The 25,532-nt window shown below is 42.5% G+C and overlaps 1 protein-coding gene across 1 annotated transcript in view; it reads left to right on the top strand.

Annotated features, from left to right (window-relative positions):
• The window catches only part of HMGXB4 (HMG-box containing 4), a 31,656-nt gene extending 9,333 nt beyond the window's left edge, over nt 1-22,323 (top strand). The window contains exons 6-11 of the mRNA XM_068971858.1: nt 12,862-12,943; nt 13,909-13,973; nt 15,197-15,302; nt 15,758-15,927; nt 21,691-21,813; nt 22,279-22,323. Coding sequence (XP_068827959.1) covers nt 12,862-12,943; nt 13,909-13,973; nt 15,197-15,302; nt 15,758-15,927; nt 21,691-21,813; nt 22,279-22,323 — 591 coding nt within the window. The remainder of the gene's footprint in view (nt 1-12,861; nt 12,944-13,908; nt 13,974-15,196; nt 15,303-15,757; nt 15,928-21,690; nt 21,814-22,278) is intronic.
• The last annotated feature ends 3,209 nt before the right edge of the window (nt 22,324-25,532 follow it).

Consider the following 25,532-nt stretch of genomic DNA (forward strand, 5'->3'; position numbering starts at 1 on the left):
AGGTGGCCATAGAAAGCTTAAAGGAGACAAAGGTTAATCAGCAGAAGGGAACACATGGAGGCAGAGAGATGTTTAGGAAGCAGGACAGCAAAAGAGCTGAACTCTGGTCCTGTGTTTCCAGCTCTGATAATATTTCTACCTGAATGCCTTGGCTACCTCAGACCGTGTATCACTCATGAAGCCTCATCGCCAGACCCCTAAGCCTGCTTCTCCCTCTCCATCGCCTCCTATAATCCTCATGTCCTACCAGTCAACCCAGACTCAAATCTATATGCTTATTATTTTTCTCAGTACTTTATTATGCAATTTTTCAAGCTAAAAGCATTAAAGAATTGTACAGTGAACACCATATGCCACCCATTGAGATTCTGTAGTTAGTATTTTGCCATTTGCCTCACCATCCATCCATTTATCTTATCTTTGTTAATGTATCTTAAAGTAAGTTGTATGTATCATACACTTCACCCCTAGACACTTCAGTTTGCATATCATTAACTTAAGCTCAATATTTGTCTTCTGGGCTTTTATTAGGTAAAATTCACATATGGCAAAAATGCACAAATGTTAAGTATACCATCTGATGAGTGTTGATATGTTCACACACCTATGTGACCAAACCTCTATCATGATACAGGTACTACCCTCATCACAGATACTCAGAGGTATTTCTCATACCCCTTCTCAGTCAGTCCCACTTTTTCTGATGTTTTTTTCCAACCTTATAATTCACTTTTACATTTCCCTCCACTTAAGGTTTGAGCCTGATATTCTTCCTTTTTAATAACTTCGACACTTTTATGCCCTCTGTCACCACTGCCTCATCTCTCAGTACTTAATGTAATAAATAGCCCTCTTTCCATCTCTTCCCCCATGCAGTTAATTAGTCTTACATTGATGGCAGAATGAACTTAAGTATCACTTGATAACAGTTGTCTGCTCAACATCCTCAGTGAATTTTTACTGTCTTCATGTTAAACCATAAGCTCCAGGGGGACCGAGACCATGTCTGTCTTGCTGTCCACTCTGTCCCTAATACATAATCTGCAGTCTGGCCCGTTGTCGAAAATCAATGAATGCTTGTTGAATGAATAAATATCAAAGTCCAAACCCTTGCCCAAGCATTCATAATGGCGATTTAGCCTGAAACCTCTCTTTTCAGCTTTACCTGCTAGTAGTCTGATTTGCATGCAACTGTGCAGAAACCAGACTTGCTCCTCACAGTCTGACCTCCACTCTTTGGGTTATATTTTGCACTGACCTTCTTCCCCTTATTTCTGCTCCTTCACATATTGAAGCTCTGCTTCCCCTTCAAGACCCAATCAAATGCCACCTCCTCTAAGACATCCTGACCCTCCAGTTATAAGTATCTAATGAACACCCTTGCTATGGGCAGTTATTGCACTTTATTTCCTTCTTTATATTGGATTTGTCTTTGTGTGTATTCCATTTCCCCTGTTGAAGATGGTATGCTCCTTGAGGATGTTTTAGCTCCTTAGGGACTCTTTTAGCCACCTACTGTGATTACTTTCAACTCCTTGATGTCCTTGGTAGGCATTTTGTGACGCATGTCAAATGAATGAATATGTGGGTGAAAACAGCATCCAAAATGTAGGTTGTAAACAAATGGTAAAGAATCTCCAATGCCAAAGTGAGAGATTTGGCCATGGCACTTTGGGTTCTGAGCAGGGTTTAAATATGCGGTAAATGATAATTTAAGAATAAAATGATGAAGCTATACCTGGTGACTTAGACCGAGGAGAGACTTGAGGCAGATCACCCAGGAAATTACTATAGTCAGAGGTCAGTAATGAAAGCCTGTTAGAAATAAAATTGAAGAGACAGATTCAGGAGAGACTCTGAAGGAAAAAGTGACAAGATCTGGCAGCTGGGCTTGGCTCTGGGGAGCTAGAAACATGAGTGAGTACATAGATGTCCCTTCAGGTTTTGAACCTGGGTGCCTGGGAAGATAAAATTATAATCTCCTCAAGGGTAAGGACTTTTTTATAACTTCCCCAAGTGGTGAGCAGTTGCTAGTGAAAAATGAATTTGAGTTTATAGCAAAAAGTCTTACTGTGAATCAGTATTTGATTGTGACTGTCCACAGCTGAAACCTGATTACTCTGAATGCAATTCTTTATTTCTCCAACAGATTATTTATGGGACATACACTGAGTTTCCACTGTGTATGAAAATTTCCATGGAGCTTGAAAAAAAAAAAATCCTTCCCTGGGCTTTGTTTCAGTATAAAAAAACTATCTGAGAGACTTTCCTGGTGGTCCAGTGGTTAGGACTGAGCACCTCCACTGCAGGGTCCATAGGTTTGATCCCCCGTTGAAGAACTAAGATCCTGCATGCTACTTGGTGTACCCAAAAAAAATAGAACTATCTGAAAATTCACCTCAAGATAGAAAGGAAGGCTTCAGGAACAGCTTCCCTTGGCCTGCAGAAAACACACACAAGGAGCTCACTGTGGAAGTGGTAGGCCTCCAGGTACCCTTTCTACCCTAGGTTCTGTGACCAGGATAGCAGTAAACGTGGAGAAGCAAGACAATGTCTGATTTGGAAGAAGAAGAAAAGTTAGGTGTAGATTCCAAGACATAAGAATCTGGAGATTCAGCAGAGCTAAGTGTGTGGTGAAGCTAAGTGGTGAAGAGCGAGGCCATGGAGCCAGCACCGTGGGCTCCATTCCTGGCTCTGCCACTTAGAAGCTGTGCAGTGCTGGGCGTGGTACATAACTCCTCCTTCTATTAGTTGGGGGTGAGGATGGACCGACCTGGTAGGGTTGTTAAGGTTCTGTGAGGTGATGCATGGAAAGATGTTTAGGGCCTCTGTATGCCAAGGCCCTCTGGGGCACCAACAGCAAACTCACAGGGGTGCCACAGGATTTTTTTCAACATTAAAATTTCAAGAGAAACAGCCATATTTGCAATCTGTCAAGTACCTTCTGAACTACTGGAGTGAGGTAATTCTCGGTTTCAACATCTTTTTATACTCCATTCCTTTCCATAATGCCATATCTTTTCAAAGCTAGGTTTTCAGTGATTGCTGTGATAAAAAGCATATACTCTCTGGTGGTCCAGTGTTGAAGACACCAGTTTCTACTGTAGGAGGCACAAGTTCAGTCCCTGGTTGGGAAACTAAGATCCCACGTGCCATACAGCTAAAAAAAGAAATATGTTTTTTAAACAAGGAAATTTATAAATTAAAAAAAAAAAAAAAAAAAACACGTATACCACCTGAAGACCTGCACAGGCACCATGACTCAACAAAGTTTGGAAACCCTTGACTGCACAGTGTTCGGCAAGTTAGCCAAAGACCATTCAATCCTTATAATTTGTCACTGACAAGTCATCAGTGACAAGTCATCATCTCAGTAGGTTTTCCAGAGAGCACTAGAAAAGTGAGGCCTTTGAGTCTGATGGACCACCGGAAACTAGGGTTAGAAGTTGGGTGTTTGTGGGCAGTAAATGAAACGTGTGAGTGGATGAGAGGTAATCGAGCCCAAAGCGGAATCATGTAACACACACAAAGGCCCTGGAGGGGAAAGAGAGGCCCTGGGTGCTGGAGGAGAGACCAGAGAGGACCTAGTAAAGACAGAAGTTCGGGTGTAACGGGGAGAGCAGAAGCCAGGTTGGCAGAGTACACATGAGAAGGAGAAGTGACATGGAGGGAGCTCTTCCTAAAGAACCATGACTGTCGATACAAAGAAGGGAGACTTGACTGTCTCCCTCATGGAGACACTTTCAGTGTGGAGTTTTATCTTGGAGGAGGTTTTTTGCTTTTTTGTTTGCCTCTTTGTTCCTTTGTTACTGAATCCTGCTTTCCAGGAGGAATAGAGAAATTGTGAGGTGGTACCTTGATGCATCATTTCCCCTTTAAGATCATGCTGTTGGAGTGGGGGTCTTTTGGTTTATATTGGAGGAGCAGGATATGGTAGCATTTCCAAGACACTTTTCCTTTTGTGTGTGTATGTGGCTGTGCTGGGTCTTCATTGTTTTGTGCAGGCTTTCTCTGGTTGCAGCGAGTTGGGGCTCTAGTTGTGATGCTCAGGCTTCTCATTGTGGTGGCTTCTCTTGTTTCCAAGCACAGGCTCTAGGCACTCTGGCTTCAGTAGTTGCAGCATGTGGGTTCAGTAGTTGAGGTGCATGGGCGTAGTTGCACTGAAGCATGTGGAATCTTCCCAGACCAGGGATCAAACCCATGGCACCTGCGCGGGAAGGAGGATTCTTAACCACGGGACCACCAGGGAAGTCCAAAGATACCTTACTTTCGGTTTTACTAAATCAGTAAAACCCCATTCACTACCACTTGAAATAAGATCTGTGGCATTGCCACTTCAGAGGCATGTCTTCACTTATCTCTATGTTTCCAGAGTGATCTCATTTCCTCTAAGCAAACGAAGGCTGGCCTAGTGCCTGGCACGCTCAGACATTGCTGTTGATCTACAAATAAACTAAATTCTGAGAGATAACTAGACTTGTCTTGTCATGGTATTACATAAATGAGTCACAATAGCCAGAAGTGGTACCAATGAGGAGGCACCATCTCTGAGGGCCTGCCACGTGCCAGGCTCTCTGAGGCCTTTTTGCACACAGAGGGGTCTTGACTGATAGGTATGGTTAGCTCCCTTTCACAGCGGAGGAAGCTGAGAAGACAAGACACGGAGCCAGAATTTTAATAGAGGTTTCTTTAACCCTAATGTTGTACTCTTTCCACTATAGTGCATGCCTTTCTAATACTTAAGATGATTACCCAGTGCCACAGGAAGCCTTCAACAAAGCTAAATGTAGGTCCTAGGGGAACTGAGACTGATACCGTTCGCTGGTGTCTGAGATCAGCGCTGTGGAGACAGGCAGATGTTGTAATAAAGTGGCTGAAAGCTTGGACTCAAGTTCAGTCATCCTGAGTTCTTGTTCTTGCTTGTGTTGTGCTCAGCCATTCAGTCATGCCCAAGTCTTTGCAGCTCCATGGACTGGAGCCCACCAGGCTCCTCTGTCCATGGGATTTCCCAGGCAAGCATACTGAATCAGGTTGCCATTTCCTGCTCCAGGGAGTTCTTGTTCTAGTCGCTACTTACTAGACTTGCTCTCTGGAGATGGCTTCCTCGCTTCCCTGCTCACTTGTGAAAGGGGCTGAAGAAGTGAAGTGAAGTCGCTCAGTCGTGTCCAGCTCTTTGTGACCCTGTGGACTGTTGCCCACTAGGCTCCACCATCCATGGGATTCTCCAGGCAAGAATACTGGAGTGGGTTGCCAGAGTAAATCAGGTGAATGAGTAACATGCTTGGCACAGGGCGTGGCTCAATCAAGAGCTGCTGTTACAGCAACTGTTTTCATCCCAAGTTCCTTGGAAGCATAACATATACTTGAAAACAAAACTTTTTTTTTCAGCCACTCATTTCACAAATTAGAGTGAGCAAGGGGGTGCTGCTTTTATGGTTTTGTTTCTGTTTTGTTTTTTCATATTAACACCCACCTTTTAGGAACCCACCTTTGCAACCAGCATCTATTTGGAAAGCAGTTAAGAACCAGAAAGAAAACAGGGTCCCTAAGGAGCAAAAGCAGATGTCACAGAACAAGTTCACAGCAGATCCTTGGAGCACTTCATGGGCACTGGGGAAGGGGAACATCAGCTGGAGGTGCATCAAGGGGCCACTCTGGCCCTATTCTTTTCTGCACAGTCTTAATGAACAAGCACCCAGCCTGCTTCATCCAGAAGCAGATGAGGGAATACAAATGAATGTGCTTTTCACACACAATTCTGACACTTGGTTATGCATAAAATACATATTTATTCTGCACGTACATTGTGCCAGGCCCTGATCAGATACAGTGTCAGCTCTCAAAGAGCTCTCGATGTAGTAAGAGGGGTTGGAAAGTACCCAGTGGGTTGAACCTCAGCAGAGATGTGTGCCGAGTGCCAAGGAGAGCCTAGGGGTGACCAGGAAGCTTTCAAAGGGAGGCAGCACCAAAACCGAATCTTAAGGCCAGATAGGAATTGAAGGGTGGAAAGGAGGAGTGGGCATTCCAGTCAAGAAGTGGAGAATGCGTGTGAAGGCATGAGCGGTGGTAGGGTGTTCAGAGAACCACAGGAAGTCCAGCCAGCTGAAAGGTAAAAAACGTGTGGGAGGCAGGAAGCAGGCATTAGTAAATGACAGTGGTAATAAGAACTTTGCTATGGAATTGCTCATACAGTCTAAGAACTGCACTAAGTTTTTTTATCTATGGTATACTGATGAATTTCCACAAGAGCCCAATGAGGTGTAGGTATTTTCATCCATTTCACAGAAACGAGCTCAAAAAAGTGAAATAACCTGCCCCTGGATGCATACCTGTTTAGTGGCAGTACAAGGGTTTGACCCCAAGTTTTTCTGATAAAAGGACACAGAAAGAATGTTTATAATAAACATTATGCCTCAGGTATCTGGTTCTCATCTTAAAATGGCAGGAATGACCAAACCTACCTTGTAGGGTTATTGGGAGCGGTAAAAGAATTTCCGCAGGTAAAGCCTTGGTAGCCATCTCCTGCACAGTATTAACATCAGTGAAGAGATTGGGTTCCATCAGCAGCAGAAGAAAGCCAAGTTTATTTAGAAAACTCATAAATTATGTTTTGCCAGATTCCTCTGTCCATGGGGATTCCCCAGGCACCCCATGGACTGGGTTGCCATGCCTTCTCCAGGGGATCTTCCCAACCCAGAGATCGAACCCAGTCTCCCGCTTTGCAGGCGGATGCTTTACCGAGTGAGCAACCAGGGAAGCTGTTTTGCCTTAACCCCCAGATATTTTACCCTTTAAAAATAGGTTCTTAAACTAGAGTCCTAGATGGGTTCAAAGAGTGATTTTTATCTGACTTTCACAAAGAGTTCTGTGCTCTAAAGGAGTTCAGCATGACTGCTTTATACAACACATTAAGAAGTTGCTCTTGGAAGGTCTTGATATTGTGACACATGTCTTCAAACATTTAAAAGGAGGTCTGGCTGTAAAATTACAACCTCCTGAGTCATGCCTAAGTGGATTTGTTGCAGTTATTTGCTACTAGTTATAAACTATCCAAGTTTTCAAAGTATTAGCATTTTGTTAAAGGAGAGCCCCTAGTTATTCCAGATGTAACCACTATAAGTCACCAGATTTTGGCAGGAGGGAGAGGGATTGAATGTTTGTATAATAGGTGAAACAAAAAAGGTTTACCGGTTTGTTATTTAGTTGCTAAGTCGTGTCTGACTCTTTGAGACCCCATGGACTGTAGCCTGCCAGGCTCCTCTGTCCATGGGATTTCCCAGGTTAAGAACTCTGGAATTGATTGCCATTTCCTTCTCTATTACCAGTTTGGGAGTGGGGGAGGGGTGGTGATTTATTGTAAACAGCAAGTGCTAAACTTGAATATATTAAAATCCTATTTCTACTATAAAAATAGAAAGTCTAGGGTGTGGGCTTACCTGGGGATCCAGTGGTTAAGACTGAGCTTCAGTGCAGGGGGCTCAGGGTCAATCCCTGATGGGGAACTAAGATTCTAACATACTGTGTGGGACAGCAGAAAAAAATTTCTAGGGTGAAATTACTGGCCTTGCATTTAGAATCATATGGAAATATTTTGTTTATCTGGAGATCATCCACTATATGTGTTATTTCTGACTGTTAATTTAGGGAAAAATGGCTATGCCCTGAAAAAAATTTAACCATCAAGTTTGAATTCCAAACTTTGAATCCTTAGGCTGGAGTTGCATCTCATAACACAAAGGTTAGGTTCTAAGGTCAGCACATAAGGTGAAAATTGTTAAGAGTTTCCCTTGAAAATCCCTTAGGAAAGCTGAAGGCCAGTAGATGCTCAGTCCAACAGAACGTCAGCCCATTCTTCACCAGATGAAGTCATCGGTGTATGTTGAGAAGCCATAGTTTTATTTTGTAATTATGTCGGCTCCACCGTCAGACTCAGCCTTGGGCAGCAAGGCGCACACACTGAGGGAGACATACAGGAACTGTCTGAGGAAAGCAGATTGATGCTTTCCGTCACACTCGCTCCAAGGACTGGGTCCTCAGAGCAAAGTCACCCAGGCTAGTCAGTCCGTAGTGCCCTCTCTCTCTCATGGCCAAGTATAGAACTGTGAACTCATATCTTTCTCTGTGATGCCACTTCATTTTATCTTGAGCACAATAAAGGGAGATTTGAAAGGACTAGAACACAGCGCATCTGGGGATATGAGGCTGCTACTCAGTTAATAAAGGAGATACAGCACCCAGAACTCACTCCTGTAGCATCTCTGAACAGGACTGGCTTCATCAGAATACTAAAACTAAGACCTTTACTATTTAAATGAAATGTTTAAGGTCCTTGCCACTGTTTACTTTGTCTTGTTTAAGATGAATTCACCCTATCCCCCTTCACCAGAATTTATATTTTTAAGAAAACTCATATTGGCTTTTTGGATGCTACAACTTCTATTGTAAAAAAAAAAAAAAAACCATGGAATAAAAATTAACTTTTCTATTATGGCATCACAGATTACCACAGTATCCATTTGTTAATATCACCTCAAGAAGTTCAGCCAGTGCTCCTCTGGGCCCTCTGTTCTGTTTCTCACAAGACTGAGTCCACGTGTTGGCTAGAACTGGGTTCTCGGCTGAGGCTAGAGAGCTGCCAGGTTGTTGGCAGCATTCAGTTCCTTTCAGTTGTAGAACTCATGGCAACTTGTTCAGGGCCAGCAGGGGAGTGTCTCCTGTTGGGTCTCACCTCTTTTAAGGTCTCACCAGATAATATCTTGGATCACAAAGAGTCGGATGCAACCAAACTGAACTGGATAACATCAGGCCCACTCAGGATAACCTCTCTTTGATTCACTCGGATTCAATTCACTTAGGAACCTTAATTACATCTGGATAGGTTCTTAGGAACCTTAATTAATAGCAGTAAAAATCCCCTTTTGCCATACAGCATAATACGGTCCATGGGCGTGACACCCTCTGGTATTCACCGGTCCTGCCCACAGTCGAGGGAGGGCGTTTTTACAAGGCATGTCCACCAGAGGGGCAGAAATCTTGGGTGCCATCTTAGGATCCTGCCTACCACGGAGATAACATGACTGAGTACCTCCTGAAGTGCCAAACTGATGAATTCCCACCTCTGAAAACAGTATTATCCAAGCTCAGTGGTATCATCCATGTTTTACTTACAGGGAAACTGAAGTCAGGATTCTAACCTAGCTCTGTCGGCCCCAAAGCCCAGGGTCTTTCTCTTTTGCCACATTGTGTCTGATAAATCCTGTTAACTTTTCCCTCCCTTTCAATTGACCTGCTTCTCTCCAACCCCACTGTCTTGGCCATGGGCCTTCATCCACCCCTCCCGGGTGCTCCTGCAGCAGCCGTCTCACATCCACAGGACTCCCTGCCTCTAGTCCATTCTCCATGGTCATAAATCGCAACCTGTCCTAGTGACTTCCTGCTTGAAATAATTGCCTCTTTCAGATAGAACCCTTACTCTTCAATACAGTTTACATGGCATCCATCTCTGAGCACTCCCTGCTTCTCTGACGTCATCTCCTACCTCCCTCTCTGATGAGTGTCACCAGGCTGAGAGCCTGGAACACTTGTACCATTCTTCACCTGGTGAATTCTACTCAGCTTTAGCGTCTAAGTTAAATGTCCTTTCCTCTAGCAAGGAGGACCTTCTTCAACTCCCTGATGAGTGAGGCGGTCCTGTTGCATATTCCTGTAGCAGCCAGTACTTCTCCTGTAATGTTGTCACATTGTATTATGATGACACATTTATCTGTCTCCTCTGTTAGATTCTGTGTCTGGTTCTTGGCTGTATTCCCAATGTCTGGCATAGAGTGGATGCTCAGTAAATATTAAGAAATGAAGAGTACAGAGTACTTTGATGGGTTACTATGTTTCCTTTGCGATCTCCTCCTTGTTAGTCTCTGCTTTTCCTTCTTTGCCACTGAAATACTTTTAATGTCACATGTCAGAAGAGCTATCCATTTCTCCTGTGTTTCATTCAGGATCAAATCGTTAGTATAAGGTGAAGCTGAGAAAAGATGGTGGGCCTTCGAACTTTATGTTTTAAAATTTTTCCACCGTTTTATGCTGCTTGACTGCCTTAGAATAAGATCTGGGCTTCAAAAGCTCATCCTGTTTAACTACTCACTATAAAGTGTCTGACTACAGTGTGGGAGACCCGGGTTCAGTTCCTGGGTTGGGAAGATCCCCTGGAGAAGGAAATGGCAACCCACTCCAGTACTCTTGCCTGGGAAATCCCTTGGATGGAGGAGGCTGGTAGGCTACAATCCATGGGGTCACAAAGAGTCGGACACAACTGAGCGACTTCACATACCCAGTACAGGTACTCAAAAGATGCAGGCTTATTTTCTACACAATTGAATAAAGTCCTTATGAGAGCTATGAGAGGAACTCCTTTCTTCAGGATGTGGATTGGGATCTAATGTATTGAATAAGAGTTGTGATTCATTCTATAAAAGTCATTTTAGTTTTATGTTATAGCTGTAGATAGCCTTGTGAAATAGAGGGCAATAACCTTTCACAGTCTTATAACTTGTCTAAGGAAACATTGTTAAAACTCCTTACAAGTTTTATAATATGGCCAAATGTCAGTTCTATGAATAAGCTGTTTTTAAAAAACTGGTCTGAAATTTTTGAAGGTAAATTTATAACAAACATGCCATAATTTTTATAGCCAAAGAAGTGCTATCTCATTCAGAGCAGGTACTTTGGGAGATGTCTCAGGGTTGTTTCCATTCTTCAAAAATGGTTTCAGAATTCCTTTGGGAATTCAAGTCAGAGCTGTCACACAGCTTTTTTTATTGTCTTAAGTGTTGGCTATGACAGACCTAGACAGCATATTAAAAAGCAGAGACATCACTTTACCAACATAGGCCCATATAGTTGAAGCTATGGTTTTTCCAGTAGTCATGTATGGATGTGAGAGTTGGACCATAAAGGAGGCTGAGCTCTGAAGAATTGATGCTTTCAAACCATGACTCTGGAGAAGACTCTTGAGAGTCTCTAGGACAGTAAGGAGATCAAACCAGTCAATCCTAAAGGAAATCAACCCTGAATAGTCATTGAAAGGATTAATGCTGAAGCTGAAGCTTCAGTGGTTTGGCCACTTGATGCAAAGAGCCGACTCATTGGAAAAGACCTGATGCTGGGAAAGATTGAGGGCAGGAAGAGAAGGGGTGACAGAGGATGAGATGGTTGAATGGCATCACCGACTCAATGGACTTTGATCAAACTTCAGGAGATAATGAAGGACGAGGAAACCTGACATGCTGCAGTCCATAGGGTCACAAAGAGTTGGACACAACTGAGCGACTGAACAACAAAAAAAGTGTTGGCTAGCCTTTGGTCTTTGAGGATAGTGGTTTTATGAAAACAATATTAAGAATTAAGTCAGGTGAACCCAAAGTGCGTGATTAGACTTTGTTTTAAACAAGGTGCAGCTCTGAAGTCATGAGACAGGCACGGTGTTGTTTGTTGTTTTGTTTTGATTGTAAAATATAACTCTTGAGGCAAACAAAAGTTTCCAGCAGCTTTTAAAGCACCAGACACTCATGTGGTTATAATAACTTGCAGGACCAGAAAGGACTATCTTGGAAGGAGGTGGAGGACCAATCATTGTACTTTGATACTTACAAATGAGGTTGTAAGGAAAGCCAGACTGAAAACATGTCAGTATATTAGATAAAAGTTATAAAGGGATAATCTTTTAGTCTGAAATAGTAACTTTTTCTGTAAGGAAGCAATGTATTTTTCCCTTGGCCCATAGTGCATAGCCCTAAAGTTCAGGTGCCTGGGTTGTAGCCATTCTGGTGTTACAGCCGGCATAGCTGCAGGACCCAGACAAGTCATTATTTTTCTGAGTTTCCTTTTCTTCATCCTCAAAGTGAGGGGGTTGGACAGGTGCTATCTAATGTGCCTTTTCAGGTAGGAAAACTTTTTTCTTCCAAGTTTATGGTTAATTGTAAAATGGAATGCATGGTAATGTATAATACCTTCTGTTTTATATACACTTGGTTGGTTTTAAAAGCTTGTTTCTCAAAAATCCTGTGTTGCTTTTGAAATTGTCATAATTCAATGAAGCATAAACATACTTCAAGTAGTACAAAGCACTTTGTTGATGTGAAAGAGGTTCATCTTACATTGAGTACCAAAGAATTGTCCTCAGTTATTTATTTACTTTTCACCTTTGGACCACAAGAATGTGAACAATAAAATAACAATAAACTACAAGTGACAGTCAAAGCAGGATCAAGAAAATTTTAAGATTAGAAATCAAAGCCAGGGACTTCCCTGGTGATCCAGTGGTTAAGACTTTGCACATCCAATGCCGGGGGCGCAGGTTCGATCCCTGGTTGGAGAACTAGGATCCCACATGCCGCAGAACCAAAAGAAAGAAGAAATGAAAACCAGAGGCACAATATGAACGTAAATTTGGCTCTTGATTTTCTAGCCCCAAAGTAAAGGAAAGTTATGTGGTTCTTATTTTAAAGATGAAAAATAGCTACCCCAGGAGAGGTAGATTTGCTTAGCACTCAATTCTAAAAGAATTAGGTAACATTTGTAGGATGAATGAAGAGCTTTATAAACAATTATCAAGGAGCTGCAACAACCTGAAAAATCTAAAAATCAGCATCTGGTTTTTACCTTCTAAAAGTAAAACTGATACTCATCTCTGAGTCATAAGTGACATGGTTTAATAATTATCCTGTTTAAGGAAAGTTGGTTGGCAATTTAGGACCCTTGAGGAAAAAGTGCAGGTCACTTTTCTGCTTTGTTCTCATAGACGCAAAGTTGTTCAACTTGGCTTCTAATTAAGTCTTACCCTGTTCTATTTTTATGTGGTACTAGCCAAAAAAGAAGAACATGTCGGCCTACCAAGTGTTCTGCAAGGAGTACCGTGTAACCATTGTGGCTGACCATCCAGGCATAGGTGAGAACATTTCTCATTTTTAGTGTTCGTACTTTCCATGTCTATCTTTGAAGCAAGGCAGTTAATTCAGTCAGCAGGCGAAGTTCTTCGCATGGTCTGAAAAGGACACAAATCTCATTTCTCTCCTCAACTATACAAGTCACTTTAGATTTTGCCTTAGTACACCCTGTCCAAAAGCATAGTATGTAAACATACAGTTGTTTCTTTCCAAGATTCTTCTACAGCTGACTTTTTCCCCAAACTGCCTCTTGGGTATGGAGTTGGAGTATAGGGTTGGAGTTGGGTATGGAGATGACATATTACATTGTTCGTTGTTTGTCTCTATATCGAAGTTGGTAAGGTGAGAACGCTACACCTCAGCCCTTGGACAAGTCAGGTAACATCTACAGTTCTCATCTGCCTAGTGTGTGGACTACCTTCTCAACCCTCTCACCAGGGCTGTTGTGAGGCACACATGAAGCATCAGAAAAGACTCAGATGTGCTTTATAAAGTGTGAGCTTGCTCTACAGTGTAGGGAGCACAGTATTACACATCTGAAAGATTGCTTCTGAGCTGCTCTAGAGAAATTCTCCTTTGTTTCTGAGCTCTCAGAAATGTGGTAAAAACCTAACATTTCTTATCAAATCCTACATAACATTTTTTCTTTAACCTAAGTAGATAAGCCATGTTTCATGGGATCATATTAAAAGATACCAATACGATACATCAGGCATAAATCGTTAAAGAGTAGATGTATGAGATTTTGAGCCTGTCTCATAGCGACCCAAACAGCTCCTTCCTTCTATAAAAGACCCAAGGGAAGTGGTGGGGTTTGGTTTGGTTTTCTGAAAGAATCTTGTGCTATTTAAATCTGATCTTCAAAACCATCTTCCTAGTTTTTGTTCTATTCAGCCTTCTGTTTTTGTTTATGGTTAAACCTTTACTGTATTCAGTTTTCCCAGTATTTTTTACTCTTTTGTGCCAGATTTTGGGGAACTGAGTAAAAAACTGGCTGAGGTGTGGAAGCAGTTGCCAGAGAAGGACAAACTGGTAAGCAGACTTTATCACAGACACATTTTTCATTGCTCTGTCCTTCCAAAGTGTGTAATCCTCTTACGTTGTTGTTGTTGTTCAGTTGTTCAGTTATGTCTGACTCTTGCTTCCCCATGGACTGTAGCCCACCAGGCTCTTCTGTCCATGGGATTTCCCAGGCAGGAATACTAGAGTGGGTTGCCATAGCCTTCTCCAGGGGATCTTCCTGACCCAAGAATCAAACCCATGTCTTCAGCATTGGCAGGCAGATTCTTTTACCTCTGAGCCCCTGGTGAAGTCCGAAATCCCAAACACTGAAAATAGTGAAAAAAAGAAAAATTATAGATTGGTGGAAAATGGCTTAGAGGTCAGTAAACAAGTTGGTGCCTATTCACTGTAGGTGAGGATTTAGCTGCAGGGAGGCTGTCTTCTAACCTCATCTAATTTTTTTTCTCAGCAACCTTACGTTTGAGCCAAAAGATGACCTGCCTTGGGCAATGATATGTGTTAAAAGAGGATCCAAAGTCAGAGCCCCTGACTATAGCTAGTAGTTAGCTATGGTCTGAGAACTGAGGAAAGAGCTCCATAGTCACAGCAAATAATAAAAACATGGGACATTGTTTATTAGGAAGATAGGTTCTGGGTCATCACCTCCATCAACCATTACCAAATAATATACCGCCCTATCAAAACACTAATAAGACAATGATATAGTCATACCTGAATCACTCACAGTCACTTACAGTCAGGTGATGTAAAGGTGGTCTAGGAATTAGAATTTCCATTTTGCTTTATTTAAGGTACTGCTCACCTAGGTGAGATGACATGTATTTTTCACCCAGGTAGATTATCTTTAGTTTCTGGGTTTTGTGTCATTGTTATCCTACTGTTGGTGTTGCAAGCTGACAGGTTAGAAGAAATATTTAAACCAGATGGACATAAAGGTGAGCCAGAGGTTTCCTCTGTGATTTTTACATTCCAGCCTTAGGTAGAGGGATCGCAGAGTGCATGCTGCCATCTGAGCAGTAGCACTGAAGGATGTGCCTAGTCCTCGCCTGAGATGCTGCTGTCTCCATTGCCTGAAGCCTGTGCAGTGACCTTCCAGCTTAAAAAGAAACACTAATCCTCTGTCTGCTCCCCTCCACTGTTCCTTTTCTTTTCTTCATTCTGTTCTTCCATGACTGCTTTCCCTTTCAGTTTTTTGCCCTTTGAAATTTATTTTTGCCTTGATCTGATTGCAGGTTTGGAAGCAAAAAGCTCAGTATCTACAACACAAACAGAACAAAGCAGAAGCTACAACTGTGAAAAGAAAAGCATCCAGCTCAGAAGGTTCCATGAAAGTGAAAGGTAATGACCACATCCTTCTCCTCTTTTCATTCTCTTCCCCACAGCTCTGTGAATTTTGCTTCTTTACTAAGAAATGGGGAGAGTGGCCTGTATTAGAAGCAGATCTTGATATCCAGATACCAGATATTAAAGGTTGCCCCCAATATTTAGAAAATGTTAAGTCAGGAGTCAGCACACTTTTCTGTGAAGGACCAGAGAATACATATTTTAGGTCTGAGATCCATATGCATTCTCTGTCATGTATTTTTATTTCTTCTACAACAACCATTTTAAAATCTAAAATCATTCTTAGCTCACAGGCCATACAAAGGAAGTTATTAGCCAGATCCGACCCGTAGTCTACAGTTTTAGCGTATGCCTGGTAGAGCTCATAAGAAGGGAAAACCAGGAAGAACAGTTCTGTGGTTTCAAGGCCCTGGGCAAGCTTTATCGCTCTGTTTCTTCTCTGTTCTCAGCTGCTTCTATGGGAGTACTGTCACCCCAGAAGAAATCCCCTCCCACCGCCATGCTGTTACCTGCCTCGCCAGCCAAAGCTCCTGAGACAGAGCCCATTGATGTGGCTGCTCACCTCCAGCTGCTGGGAGAGTCCCTGAGCCTCATTGGACACCGCCTGCAGGAAACTGAGGTAAGGGTGCCATCAGCAGCAAGCTCCAGCTGCTGGTAGAGTCTGGACCCGTGTGCTCATTCCACATACACGCAGTGAGCAACTGCTGTGTGCTGCTACACCGGGTGCTCAGGATACAGTGATAAGGGGGGTGGCAGTGCTCACTGCGGCACTGTTTACAACAGCCAGCACATGGAAGCAACCTGGATGCCCACTGACAGATGAATGGATAAAGGAGCTGTGGTACGTATATACAGTGAAACATTACTCAGCCATAAAAAGGAACGAATTTGAGTCAGTTGTACTGAGATGATGAACCTAAAGCCTGTTACACAGAGTGAAGTACATCAGAAAAACAAACACCGTTTATTAATGCATATATATGGAATCTAGAAAAATGTTACTGATGAACCTGTTGGCAGGCAAGACTAGAGATGCAGACATGGAGAGCAGACCTCTGAACGGAGCAGGGCAACAAGTCGGCGGGACAAATAGAGACAGCAAAATTGAAACACATACCTTACCGTACATAAAATAGATAGCTAGTGGGAAGCTGCTATGTAACACAGAGCTCAGCCTGGTGCTCCGTAACAACCTAGAGGAGTGGGACGAGGTAGGGGATGGAGGGGAGGTTCAAGAGGGAGGGGAGATGTGTATACCTGTGGCTGATTCACATTGTTGTATAGAAGAAGCCATCACAACATTGTAAAGCCATTATCCTCCAATTAAAAATAAATAAATTTTTTTAAAGAAATGGGATGGTAATAGAAACACCTAGAGATTTGGAAGCTGGCTCTCAAAGCTTACACTGATAGTTTTCTATTGAAACAATGACACAAAAGAAAATTACCCTGACACTTCCTCTCCCTCCCCTCTGTTTTATAGAGAAATAATTACATATAACCCTACAACTCACTTTTATTTTTGAAAAATGAGTCCAAATCCCATGGAAACTTTCATCATTTTTACTTCCAAGAGAATTAGGATTTTTCTATGCATTTCCAGCAAGGTTTTGAATGGACAGGTTAGATTATCCAGGGGAGTAAGAGTTCCTCTACAGCTTTGAAGATAGGTAGCAAACGGGGAGATTGAGGTGTCTAAGCTCTTCATTACTCTGCACTTGAATTATACAGTGTTGTATACCCTAAGGAGATCTTTGTCCTTTTAAGCTTCAGTTTCAAAATCACTTAACCTGCAAAACTGTCATGTTCCATTTCTGTTACCATATTCCACTTCTAATCATACTGCCTTCTGGCTAACTCAGTGGTGTAGGATTTCAGGTTTCCACCGGGTCCTAGTAGGACATTGCAGTAAAGAAATCAGTCTCCGTTCCTAAAGCCATTTTTAAGCTGAGAAGTCAGTATAGAAATATAAAACTACCCACTTGCTTTTATGTGGAAGTTGAATTACTATTCAACAAATAAAATGCCAGAGGCCACAAGAGATGAAGCTTTGTCTAAATTCTTTGGCTAATTTCTCAAAATTTAGTAAGTGTCAAAAAGAGACACTTCCTGGTAGGCTCGGATATTTGAATGGATATAGATATTTCTAGAAGAAAATATTCTGGGACCCTTACTTATTTTTCATATTTAGATCTTATGTTTCCTAAAAAGTTACAGTGACTGTAGCCATGAAATTAAAAGTTACTTGTCCTTGGAAGAAAAGCAATGTCAAACCTAGACAGTGTATTAAAAAGCAGAGACATTACTTTGCTGACAAATGTCTGTATAGTCAGTACTATGGTTTTTCCAGTAGTCTTGTATGGTTGTGAGAGCTGGACAATAAAAAAGGCTGAGCACTGAAGAATTGATACCCTCAAACTGTGGTGCTAGAGAAGACTCTTGAGAGTCCCTTGGACTGCAAGGAGATCAAACCAGTGAATCCTAACAGAAATCAATCCTGAATATTCATTGGAAGGACTGACGCTGAAGCTCCAATTCTTTGGCCACCTGATGCGAAGAGCCTGACTCACTGGAAAAGACCCTGATGCTGGGAAAGATTGAAGACAGAAGGAGATGACAGAGGAAGAGATGGTTGGATGGCATCGCCAACTCAATGGACATGAGTTTGAGCAAACTCCGGGAAATGTTGAAGGTCAGGGAAACCTGGCATCCTGCAGTCCATGGAGTTGCAAAGAGTTGGACATGACTGAGTGACTGAACAATAAAATTCACCTCCCATATTACAGATTTTCCCTGCCATCTCCTTTTAGTTTAGCAAATACTTGTTGAATACTTAGGCATAATTCCAAAAACTGGGAGGAGGAGAATTCCTAATAGTTTCCTGATGATTTCATATCATCAAGAAACTTGCAGTGTAACTGGAAAGATAAAATAGATACAAAATTAGCCAATAAAACAAGCCAGCTTCTGTGAGCAGTTGCCACGGAAGGGTTACATGTCTGTATTGATTTAAAAGGGGAAAATTACATTGCAGACCCTCCATTCCACTTTTTTTAAAAACATAAGGAACAGTCATTGAGATATAACTGCCATGGCTCAGACTATGAAGAGTCTGCCTGCAGTGCAGGAGACCCAGGTTCAATCCCTGGGTTGGGAAGATCCCTGGGGAAGGGAATGGCAACCCACTCCAGTATTCTTGCCTGGAGAATTCCATGGACAGAGGAGCCTGGCAGGCTACAGTCCATGGGGTCACAAAGAGTTGAACATAACTGAGTGACTAACACAGCAACAACCGTAAAGTTTACCCTTTTAAAATGTAGAATTCAGTGGCTTTTAGTATATGCACAGATTTCTGGCTCCATTACCTCTGTCTAATGCCAGATCATTTCCACTACCCCCAAAAGAGAGCCTGTACGTATCTGCAGTGGACTTCCCTGGTGACTGAACAGTAAAGAAGCTGTCTGCCATTGTAGGAGACGAGGGTTCAGTCCCTGGGTCAGGAAGATCCCCTGGAGAAGGGAATGGCCACCCACTCCAGTATTCTTGCCTGGGAAATTCCATGGACAAAGGAGGTTGGCAGGCTACAGTCCATGAGGTTGCAAAGAATTGGACACAATTTAGTAACTAAACAACAACAATGTGTCAGCAGTAAGTAGTAATTCCCCTTCTAATCCACTTCTCCCCAGACTTTAATTATTTGCATATATCTTCACAATTTTGCAATTTCCTCAGACCACTTACACTGTTACCTATTGTGTGTTTTTATTTAAATAAATTTATCCATGCTTTCACAGTGGTATCCTGGATATCACAAGTGTGGTATTCTAATCTTTTTTCTAATGTACATTAGAAAAATGGATGTGCATTATCAACTGATTAATGTTCACCTGTATGCCACCTGAAATTAGTAAACTACTACACTTCAAGGAGCATTGACTTATACAGTTGCTCATTTAAAATTGAATACCTGAAGCCTAATAAAATTGTGACCATTATTATAAGTCTACACAACTCACTGTGAACAAGCTTAGCTTGTCCCACTGTGCAGTCTGCTGCCATTCTACAGCTCTGCCACCTGAAGCAGTTAGAGCAGAGTTAGGGGGTCAGAAGAGGCTCTGAAAGGGAAGTGGGGTTCCATCAGGACCCGGAAGTACAGGCAGGACTTGCATCATGGAGATGGCATCCTAAACCAAGACCGCAGTGCACATGTGCTTCTCAGCCCTGGCATCTTCTGCCGAGATGGGTCAGAAGAGACCCAGTGGGGCTCTTAACCCCCATTCCTACCTTCACCAGATCTTTTAACTCTTTTATGTATTAGGGTTCCACTTGAGGTTTTCTTTTCAAAGGGTTTTATTGCTTAAATGATTAAAAACTCGAACATCCAGTGCACAAGGTGGGGGAAGGCTGAACTATGAAGGGCCCAGTACAAGTTGCAGAAGGAAATGAGGGCTCAGGAGCTTCAGGGATGTTTTGAGTAGAAGGAATGATCACAGCTCTCATTTGATTTTCTTTGAGAATATCTTCTACTTTAGATTGAGAGTGAAGACAGCAGAATTAGGGAAACGTTATAACAATAGTCTAGACATGACAAAGATTTTAATTTAATTCAAATATTTATTGGGGGATTACACTATACAGAACCCCAGTAGTTATTGGGAAGTTATAAAAAAGAATAGGACTTGGTTTCTACCCTCAGGATGCTTATTGGGAGAGTCAGACAGAAAATATTACCTCTGCTGCTGCTGCTTCTAAGTCGCTTCAGTCGTGTCCGACTCTGTGTGACCCCATAGACGGCAGCCCACCAGGCTCCCCCGTCCCCGGGATTCTCCAGGCAAGAACACTGGAGTGGGTTGCCATTTCCTTCTCCAATGCATGAAAGTGAAAAGTGACTCTTAGCAACCCCATAGACCACAGCCCACCAGGCTCCTCCATCCATGGGATTTTCCAGGCAAGAGTACTGGAGTGAGGTGCCATTGCCTTCTCCTGATATTACCTGTAATTAACTGTTAAAGTATGGAATAATACTATTAATTGGCTATCTTTCATTGAACTCTCACTCAGGCAGTTTTGTGAGTGCTATACATAGAGTCTCTCATTTAATTCACATTGCATGTTTTGTAAAACAGAATTTGTGTTGTTCCCTTATTTTACAGAAGGAAGAATAGACTTTCAGATTAAGGAACTCTCTCTGGAATTTAGCCCCTAAGTGCTGAAATGGAGCCTTGACTTTGGTGGCATGACCTCAGGGCCCATTCTTGTAACCCTTTGCTTTATTTTCTGACTTGGAAGTAGGGGGAGACATTAGACAAGGAGAATGAAGGGAGAGAAAAGTCAGTGGTGGCAAGGCTTTGAGACTGGGCATGTGTGTGAGTGATGATGACTTTAGCAGAGGAAGGAATGCTAGGAGGAATGGTAGGTTATTTCTCTTTACAGTGTGTTGAGATTGAGAAATACCCAAAACGGAAGATCTAGCAGGAAGCCTGAAATGCAGTTTTGGAGATGAAGATGTTGGTAATAGTAGTAAGCACTATGGATACTTTCTGAGCAGTTACCAGGTAGCAAGAACCACCCCCAAATACTTTACATCTGTTATCTCACTTAATCCCCTCCTTGCTGCAGATGCTGTTAGTACTGTTAGTACAGGCACAGCATAGAAAGCAACTTGCCCCTTTCAATGAGTGAGATAGCCAGGTTCTGAACCCAGCTGTCTGAAGCCCAGAGCTCCTTCTCTGACGGACTCTGCTACACTGCCTTCTAGGTCACATACCCTCACAGTACTCCTAGTTGAAGCAGATTACACGAGCTCGGCAGCCGTATTTGCAGCAAGCAATCTTATTTCTTATCTCTTTGAATCACAGAGATAACAAACAGTATTAATTCTAAGAGAGGTTCAATTTTAAAAAGAACATAAAAGTGGTATCCTCACCTGTCAAAAGCTACATATGTGGAGAATTTGTGTGTGTGTGCTTATATTAAACATTAACGTGTAGAATTCTCATGGTTATCACATTTGAGCTATATTTTTGGAGTTCATGAGAAAAATAACTTTTGCATTCATGACCTCTACAAATCTTGCCAGCAGTTCTCCACAATAGGTGAGGCCTTTTTTAATATTTTTAAGTGTAGGGTTGTTCCCCGCCCAGCCCCCACTCTTTCTAAGTGACCAACCCAAAGTCTCACAGAGGATTCAACGGGTTAGAAATACAGACAGGAAACCTGGAATGTATTGAGTTACCAAAGCAGAAACCTTCCATTTCTGCCGCAAGTTTCCTGGAACTGCCTCAGACTCAGAGAGCCATGTGAGGAAGTACCCAGGGCCTGGAGGGAGCCTCACGAGTGTGATGCAGGCCGCAACCTCCTCCTCTCACGCTCTTCCTTTCAGGGCATGGTGGCTGTGTCCGGCAGTCTGTCCGTGCTTCTGGACTCCATCATCTGTGCACTTGGCCCCTTGGCGTGTCTGACCACACAACTACCTGAGTTGAACGGCTGTCCCAAACAGGTCTTGGTAAGTTTCCTTGTTTCCTGGGATTTAGGAGGGGCCAGACCCTTGGGAGCCCTATCAGGCCCAGGCTCTTAAAGCTTCCTGGATACTGCACTGCTGTCAGCCGATGGAACGTGACACTGACTGTTGAATGTGCGCTGGACCCTCAGTGAAACCGCAGACGCACCATTTCCTAAGATTTCTCTCCTCTGGAGAGATGCAGTGTAGCCCCTAAGGCACTGCACCGCCTGTGTTTCCTATTTGCTCTTCCAGAGATGAAGAGAGTCTGCTGCCACTGCTTTACTAGGATTAATGGGCGACGTCAGCAGAAAAGCTCCCCGCATAACAGACAACAGAATACCATCCTCTCTCCCTGTTTTCTCTAACTCCAGACTCGTTTTCTGATCTCTCTCCCCTAAACAAAGAAATATGTCTCAGGGAACTAAGGTAAAGTACTCTTCAACTGAAACTTTTCCCCTTGTTTTGCAGTCAAACACACTAGACAACATTGCTTACATCATGCCTGGACTGTGACAGCAAAGACTCTTGGGACAGAAACCTTATCCTGCCCTGTTGCTGGCTTGTGTGTATGTGACTGTTCCAGATCCCTTCACTGGCCTCTGGGTGTAGGTTTTAAATTTTTATATATATGCACATATATATATATGTAAAATGTAAAATATATACATAGGACTGTAAGTACTTTGCTTTTAATAATTTTATGAAATGGCAAACGTTTAGCCAAGAGGAAACCTTGGCATGAATATGGGCTTGGAATTCTTTCTTCTCCTGTGGTGGATAAATCTGCCTTAAAAATCAATGTAACTTGGGGGCTGGGGGCTAGTTTTGGATGCCTAGTGCATCACAGTAAGGTTGGCTAAAATGTGATTTTTTTTCCAAACTCAGTTGTACCTCCAGACCCATCACTGACCATTTGCCTTACCTGTCTTACAGTCTGAAATGTAATGGGAAAGATTATGGGAAGACGTCAGTTAACTGAAAATACAAAGCTTTTCAACTTGAAGTGACCTAGGTGGGAGGCGATAACCTCGTTCCCACCGGAAAGTTATTGTGATGGCCTAAGTGAACTTAGTAGAGGGTTCATTCCAATTCCTGCTCTGTCAGTGTCCACGTCTCAATACTTACTGTAATCATTGGTACCACTGGCAGCCTCTGTCTGGGCCAAGGAGTTTTGTGAGCCCTGGAGTGGGTAAAGCCATCAGTGTCACCAGTTGCACAGTCTGTACTGTGAGCTGATCCAGAGCATTTGGTCTGCATCACCAAGAGCTGGTATCTTCCATGGGCAGCATCAGCTCAGCTCACAGTTCTCCCTCTTGGTTGCTGGGAAGGTGAGCTTTGCCCAGCCTAATTCCTGGGATCTTCTCTTTGGCTCCCCTGCTGGCCAGATACATGGCGTTTCGCATTCCACACATAAGCGAATTGCAAAAGAAAAAAAAGTACTGTGTTCTCATGTAGGTTTATTTATGTGCAAGTATGAATGTGTTTTAATTATGTGTATTTAACTCTTTAAACTCCCTTAGATTTTAATTTATCCTGTAAATTTCTGTATATATAATTTAAAAAACAAGAGCCTCCACCAGCAACAGCATGTGGAAGAGACTAGATTTGTCATTTCTTCCTCTCCTCCTTCCTCTGGCCTCCTCTGCAAACTCCAGATCACCCACACTTTAAGGTATCGTGCCTCAAGACGGAATCATTATGTTGGGATTCTAGTTCTTTACAATTAAATAATGTCAAGAAAGTGAAATAAAAAGGAATGTTACCATTCCCAGCTGCCCTCATTTCCAAAGAACCAGATTTTGCTTCCCAGTTCCAAAGAAAACAGCTGAGCCATTCATGGTTGTTCTTAAATTTTGTGCGAGTCCACATCAAAACCAAGCTCTGAGGTGACTGCTTGCTTCCCTTGGCCTGGATGGAGCACTGAGGCATCAGAGTCGATCTTTGAGGATAGTGCCCCCAGCCTGCATCCTGTGTAACTCCTTCCATCCTTCCTTCCCATCCATGTGGCCACGGGGCTGTGTTCCTTAAAGGTATTCTGGCTGCCAAATGCCTTTCTCACCTCAGAGCAGCTTTGAGATTGAACTGGGGAAACAGAAGGGAACAGGAACGTCTGGGAACCAAAATTACGAAGAGCAGAAATCCTGGTTTGGTTTCGTGTGTCAGTGCTTGCCACACACCTCCTCTCTACCCACGCCAGTTTCCTGTTGGACACAGGGCATCAAGGAAGGGGCCTCAGAGACATGGATTAGTACAGAGAGAAGTCAGTCCCACCATTGTCATCTGTACACATTAACGAAGTCTTGACGAGAGCCTGCTTTTTGTTTGTTTTCCTTTAAAGTCCAACCCTATTGTATTTGTATTTAAAATTTGTACACATTTGTATAATAATCTGTTCCTTGTGGTATTTGGTACTATTAGAGGAAAAACTTTGGATTCAGACCTTCTTGCAGTTTTTATATCATTGTTTTATTTTGTTTTTTAAATAAATTCTAGCAGTTTGATCCAAATCCCATTACAGTTGTATAAATAAAATTTTGTACTTATATTATTAAAAATCACATTTTTAATATTTGTAGTCCAGTGTCAGCTATCTTTTTCCTGTGGCTAACCAAAGTTCCTATGAAATTTTAAACCTGTCTTTCACATTTGAAAAAAAAAAAGCCCATCTGGAGTAGAGGTCAAGTTTCTGATCAAAGCTGTCTTCCTAACAAACATCTTGCTCTGTTTCTATTAACTTTTACATTGAGGACTTTCATCTTCTCTTTTGCTAATTGCAAACCCAGTGGCTCTGTAAGTGTAGCTATCTTCACTGACAAATGAAATTGTATGCACATTACATTATTGGCCTAAGTCAAATATCTATCAATCTTGTATAAGAGTCGCATTCAAATTGTGTGCTAAATCATGTGTTTCAGCACTGTTCTGATTTGCTGAGTTACAATGGATTGGATAAATAACTTAATTTTTATAGGTATCTACAGTCCTGTCTATAAGTGTTAATGTCACTTCCCTGTCTCCAAGCCTTGCAGCCAGCCAGCCTGACATGTACGTTTAGTAATACTGTGAACATCTAATATATGAGATTAGACCTTTCAAGGTAAAATTTTCAATGCAAACACAAGGTGTTAATAGTCATAAATAGCAAATAGTCATAAATAGCATAAATAGTCATAAATAGCAAAATATTGGCTGTAAGCCTCACTTCTTACAGAGAGGCAGCAAGAAAGAGATCACCATATTGCTGAATGAAGAGAGTGCTTTGCATATTTTATTGCACTTAATCCTCCCCCAAAGCTTTATCAATATTATCCCCTTTTACAAAAGAGGAGACAGGTACAGGAAAGCACTTTCCCTGAGTTTAAACAGCTAAGTAAATGGCAAAGCCAGAATAAGCACACTGGAACAGCAAACCCCAAAGCCGAGGCTCTCTTCTACCCCAGTTCAGTTCAGTTCAGTCACTCAGTCGTGTCCGACTCTTTGCGACCCCATGAATCGCAGCACGCCAGGCCTCCCTGTCCATCACCAACTCCCGGAGTTCACTCAGACTCACATCCATCAAGTCCGTGATGCCATCCAGCCATCTCATCCTCTGTCGTCCCCTTCTCCTGCCCCCAATCCCTCCCAGCATCAGAGTCTTTTCCAATGAGTCAACTCTTCGCATGAGGTGGCCAAAGTACTGGAGTTTCAGCTTCAGCATCATTCCCTTCAAAGAAATCCCAGGG

The sequence above is a fragment of the Capricornis sumatraensis genome, chromosome 4, assembly GCF_032405125.1.
Source record: "Capricornis sumatraensis isolate serow.1 chromosome 4, serow.2, whole genome shotgun sequence".
NCBI classification, from domain to species: domain Eukaryota; kingdom Metazoa; phylum Chordata; class Mammalia; order Artiodactyla; family Bovidae; genus Capricornis; species Capricornis sumatraensis.